Source organism: Gekko japonicus, unplaced genomic scaffold (assembly GCF_001447785.1).
Source record: "Gekko japonicus isolate JY-2015 unplaced genomic scaffold, Gekko_japonicus_V1.1 scaffold467, whole genome shotgun sequence".
Classification (NCBI taxonomy): domain Eukaryota; kingdom Metazoa; phylum Chordata; class Lepidosauria; order Squamata; family Gekkonidae; genus Gekko; species Gekko japonicus.
This window is the reverse complement of record NW_015169787.1, coordinates 789,217-795,216: the sequence shown is the minus strand read 5'-3', so window position 1 is coordinate 795,216 and position 6,000 is coordinate 789,217. Positions and strand designations below refer to the sequence as shown.

General features: G+C 41.6%; 1 protein-coding gene across 1 annotated transcript in view; it reads right to left on the bottom strand.

The window, feature by feature from the left end:
- Nucleotides 1-6,000, bottom strand: part of PTPRC (protein tyrosine phosphatase, receptor type C) — a 118,984-nt gene that overhangs the window by 54,926 nt on the left and 58,058 nt on the right. The window contains exon 2 of the mRNA XM_015416947.1: nucleotides 5,579-5,617. Within this exon, the coding sequence (XP_015272433.1) occupies nucleotides 5,579-5,617 (39 nt within the window). The remainder of the gene's footprint in view (nucleotides 1-5,578; nucleotides 5,618-6,000) is intronic.

Genomic DNA, 6,000 nt, shown 5'->3' with positions numbered 1-6,000 from the left:
GGTTCAGCAAATATTCCAGAGGAGGTGTTCCTTCACACGATTTAAAAATGCAACTAGAAGTTGACATCTTAAAAATTCTGATCTTTAGATTAGAATTTGGATATATCGTTTGGATGCAGGAATGTTTCAGTGAATACTTTTACACATTCAAAAACAGTTTATTGGGCAATTAAATGTAAATGGGGAGGTTTAAAGGTTCTAAAAGATTGACACAGTTCATAAGAAGTACAAAGATGATAAGTTTGGATGCTAAAAAAAAAGCTAGTTAGAGGATCTCCTCTCTTGGGTTTTTAGTCAGTAGTGGGTTCTTTACTTTCTCCCTTATATGTAGTTTTCCCCTCCCCCTTTTCTGTTGTAGTTTTTTGTAGTGTTAAAAAATCAATAAAAAAATCCCCTCCGGGGGCTCAAAAAACAAAAAAACAGTTTATGAATATACATTTTGCCAGTTCTGTTCCTGGGACAGGTAAAAACTAAGCTGGTAAAGCTTGTCTTGCCAGAGAGATAAAAGTGACATCACAGATCACAAGCTGAGAGACAGCAAAAAGTCAATAACATGCAGGCAAGTAACTGGTTTCCCAGTTAAGTCCAATATAGCACCACTTGGGATCTAACTTTCACTACATGGATATATTTAAAGCAATTGACTCCTAAGGGCCATTTATACAATATCTCAATATCCGCAAACAAGAATGACTGATCAAAATTATCCTGTGACTTGAAAATGTGAATTATTATTTCACAAAACTAAGGGGGGAGGAGTCTTCCCTGACCAGTTTCCCTGACATTCTGAAAACAAAAGGCAGCAACATCTCTTGCAACAGCTCCATAGCATTAGCCTCTGACAAGTGATAATGTCTGTGCATCTGCAGTCTTGATTATACTTAACCCTCTTATGGAGTGAACATTCACTTTCAAGCAGTTACCTACTGGGGTCATTGAAAAGACTACAGCAAACCTGATGGTGCGTGTGTGGCGGTGGTGGGAGAATGCGAAGGAAGGGCAGCAGGGCTGCTGAGTGTCTGGTTGCTGGACTCGGCACTGAGGACTGCGTGGGGGAGAAGGGAGGAGCTGCTGGGTGGAGAGGTCTCTGTAGTAACAAAAGTACCGTGGTCTTATTACCAGTAGTAGGATACAAAGTTCGAGTATGAAAAAGAGGCAACTTTGAAAGCAAGGAAGAGAGGATGATGCTCCTGATCGCTTGCAAAGTCTTCACTCAGGGCAGCAATCTACCATGCTGATCCAAACAAAAAAAAATTGTGCATGGCATTTCACACATTTATTTATTCATTTCAAACATATATAACCCGCCATTCTGCCCACTTAGGCCCCTTCATCCAGCGACAGTTACAGACAATCCAAATAACTTTAAGATCAGTAAGGTTCCCTTGCTCGAAAGCCAGTCGAATCCGACTCGAGGGTTGCGGTGCTCATCTCCGTTTCAAAGCCGAAGAGCCAGCGCTGCCCGAAGACATTTCCGTGGTCATGTGGCCGGCATGACTAAACACCAAGGCACACGGAACGCTGTTACCTTCCCACCGAAGTGGTCCCTATTTATCTACTTGCAATTTCTTGCTTTCGAACTGCTAGGTTGGCAGGAGCTGGAACTAGAGATGGGAGCTCACTCCGTCATGCGGCACCCTGGGTCTCGAACTGCTGAACTACCGACCTTCCACAGCCTGCAGTTCAGTGTCTTAACCACTTGAGCCACCGCAGATCAGTACATGCTGGTAAAACCTAGGGCAACCAGGTTGCCTGCTGTCGTTGGCAAGCTAGTACTCCTGGCCCCCAGGCTCCCACTGCTGCTTTGTGGAGCAGGGAAGGGAAAATGGGGGGCAGGGAACTCTGGCGTCACATGATATCATAGCATCACTTCTGGGTACATACGTCACAGAGTCATGCAACACTCTAGGAATACCCCAAGTCTCTGGGAAATTCTTAGAGCATCACATGATGCTGTGACATCATTTCTGGGTATGTACCAGATCTCCCTAGGTTTTACACTTATGTACTGTTTTGAACACAGTTTGTCTTGTCTTTTTAACTGTTCGCCTCAAAGCTCCCAGGTTGCCAAGGGTTGGCAACCCTAATAAAACCCGCAATTAAAACTAACAAAAAGGAGGGTTGGTAAGGGAATTCCAAGCATTCTACAATTCCGAGGATTACCTCTTGCCATTCAGGGGATCCATACACACTTCACTGATATGAGTCTCACGGCCTTCTGTCCCAGAGGTCAGTAAAGGCGGAGGTCTTAGTAAAATACTTTATGCTTTATTTAACCATATTTGTTATATTTTGGGACTTCTTCATAGAATGATCATTCTTTGGGAAGAAGCCATGACTCTCATAGGGGCCCAGTGTACAGTACAGACGGAGGTCTGGAACCTGGCCTCACTCATTCATTCCTACATAGAAGTTACTCCCACAGTTCTTATGAATTGCCACCTGATTAGAGGAAAAAACAACCTGGAATGTTCTTGTGTCTTCAAAAGGAACAAAATAAAATAAAAGTACAGTGGCACCTTAAAGACTAACAACATTTATTTTAGGTGGTTAATCAAATTGGTCTGAAGCAAAAGAACCAAGTTTGAGTATAATGGTGAAGAAGTATGCATGCACATGAAAGCTTATACCCAGGGCTCTACTGGTAGCAGGAGCTCCTTTGCATATTAGGCCACCCTCCCCCTAGTGTAGCCAATCCTCCAAGAGCTTACAGTAGCCCCAGTAAGAAGAGCTCTGTAAGCTCTTGGAGGATTGGCTACACTAGGGGTGTGTGGCCTAATATGCAAAGGAGCTCCTGCTACCAGTAGAGCCCTGCTTATATCCAAAATTAAACTTTGTTGGTCTTAAAGGTGCCACTGGACTCAAACATTTATTTCAATACTGAAATAAATGTTGCTAGTTTTAAGGTGCCACTGGTGGCACTTTGGGCAATATCATAAGGATAAAGTACTATATGGCTGCTTACTGTCCTTATTAACTAGTCATGTCAGTGTTTACTTTTTAGGACTCATAAAATGGCTGCTTTCTCATTTCCTAACTTATGCTCTGTACACCTCAGTATACATTACAGAGTTGGTCACCATGTGTTGTTTACCAGATTGCATTCTCCTCAGGCTCTATACCCAAATGTCCAGGAGTTTTCCAACCTGGATCTGGCAACCCTGCATCTCCCACCAGTGGCCAGGGGGGACCTGACAACCCATGATATAGGTAAACCCATGATACCCATGATATAGGTAAACCACCTTGAGTCTTCATTGGGCCCAGAAAAAGGTGGTCTATAAATTTTTTTTAATGTGTGGAAATAACTCTTGCTTCTATACACGGTATCACTGACTCAGTAACATGAACAGAGTTTAGAATAATAGGATATTTATTTCTCTAATAAGTCTGCAGCATGATGTATTATTTTGAATGAGACAAATTGTATACTTTTAATTCTGCCACTTTCTTTCATAATTCCTGAAAGGTGAACTATATTTTTAAACAAAGTAAAAACAACTTTATAATCATATGCTCTTTAATCAGCATGTATATATGCAAACAAGACGGAGTTAAAACTGGTTCAGATCACGTGGATGGACTACTTCATCCAAGTAATTAGTCAAGCACAAAATACTTCATTAGTTTAGGTTCTTAGAACACACAACATCACAAGGATGAAATGGGCCACAAACCTTTTATAATATGTGGCTGCATTCTGTCCTTAGGAGTTACTCACGGGAGTGCTTATGATTTAAACCTCATAAAATGGCTGCTTCTTCATTTCTCATCTTATTTAACGCTTCAGAACATAGAGCCTTTCCATCCCACAGTGTCTACATTACTGAGTTGGTCACTACCTGTTATCTGCCACACTGCATCACATCATCCCATTGTTTTTGCCACCTAATCAACACCTAATACAAACAGGCACTCAACACTTGGCCATGAGTGTGTGTAACTGACCAAGGACATACACCTTCTGAGAGAAAACAACAGATAATTGGTACCGGAAATATCTCCCCAGCAAACCTGTGATGTTGCTGTTAGAACTAGTGCTGGTTATGGAAACAGACTTTTCGGTAGAATTAGAGGTCTGTCCAGGAACTGTTGGAGTTGAGGTAGAGCCATGTTGTTCTTCAGAGATGCTTGCAGGTGAGCGTGGAGTGGAGTGTGCAGGTATGAAGGAAGGGCCAGGAGCTTGGGGGGAAAACCAACAAATTAGCCACGTGGAAGCATCTGCTAAGCACTGTACAGAGCACAGAAGTGATGTGAACCTTCCTAGGGGCTTAGAAATCTAATACCCTTGAACCAGGCTGCATCTCTGTAGTCCTTGTTAGTTAATCCAGTACCATTACTGCTCTTTAACCCAATTTTAGACATTCAGAGATGGTGAATAAATGGGAGGACTAGTGGGTTTGTGCTGTTGGCACTCCCATATTGATTCATAGGTTGCAACAGAACCCGCGTACTTGCAAATTGTATGTATGCAGGATCCGTTCACATGGTGTATACCATGTGCAGAACCTATGTATACAAAAGTTATACATGCACGGGCATTTCAGATCAGGGCATGAAGATGAGTAGCTAAGAGAGTGGGCCTCTCCAATCAAAGCAAAGTGATCTAGAAATTTTAGACATAAAACAACAACAAAAACAACAACAAACCATGTTTTTTGAATGTCTGGAAAGTTCAGTTCTAAGCAAACATTCACTAACTCAATAAAGTCAAACAGTTTTAAAAATGGGACATTTACTTTCCTGATAAAATCCTTGTTTGTAATATACCAAATTGTATACTTTTAACTCTACGACTTTTTTATTTCATAACTTTGTCTGAAGGCTAAACTATATTTTCAAAATAAAATAAAGTCAAATGGAGAAGCGCATACTCTTTAATTGGTATCTAAATACAAAACTATGATAAATAAAGTTAAAACCCTAACATATAAAGGCAGGTCAAAGATGAAGAGAGGGAAAGTAGGGCAAAGAAACAGAAGGATGGGAACAGAGAGTGATTAATGGTTAGGATTAATGGTAGAGGATTCAATATAGGCCAAAGTAGTTCAGGGAATCTGATTACTGTTAAGTGATTATTTGTGACAAAAACAAATTCACTCTGAGACAAGTGACAGCCTGGAAATGTTGCTCTTCAAATTCAGAAAAAGAAACAGCTTTAACTTATTCTTAAACATGTATAAATTCTTGTGCATATAATTTTACTCCATTTAAAATTAACTAAATCCTCCCGGGATGTATCTTCTATTTCCTTGACAAATCAAGAGATCAGGTCAGTCTTTTCCCACTTCCTTCCCTTCCTAGACTGCTACCCATGTCGGGTTTTCTCTACCACTGACTGCCCTCCCCTTCAACCCCTCTCTTGTCCCTAGAGAGCTCTGCTTCCATAGGACCTTTGCAAACTCATTGTCCCAGTCCAGATGATGACTAGTGTATATACTGTTTATATTTACATAATTTTGATATGCATTTTAAAATGTGATCCATGCTGTATTTTATCTATGCCAATAAAGGTTGACTGACTGACTAGTGTATATCAAATATTTCCCAGAAGAGAAATTGCAAAGTATCATCTTACCAACTTTAGCATGATATGTTGTTTCTGGTGGTGTTGTCACTGGAAAGGAGAGAGAAAAAATCAAGAATGAGAGTAGTATAGTCAGAGGGACAATTTCTACATTTATCCATGGGGCAGGGAGCATCTGATACCCTTAAGCAAGCTTTGGCCGAGGAAAGACTTGCTCATATTTACTTTAAAATGTCTACCCTATGAGCACGGCTTTATGATGCCTGTGGGGCAGCTACCAATGTATTATAAACAGGACAAAATCCCGGACAGTATAACTTTCTTACGAGTCTTCAAAGGCACTAGGGCTGCCAAGTCACCCTGGGGGGCGGGGAAACCCCCGCCCCAGAGGCCCGTTCCCCGATGCCGGGGAATCGGGCCCCGGGGGGAACCCCGCCCCGGCGTGCGCGTCACCAGGAAGTGATGCTATGACG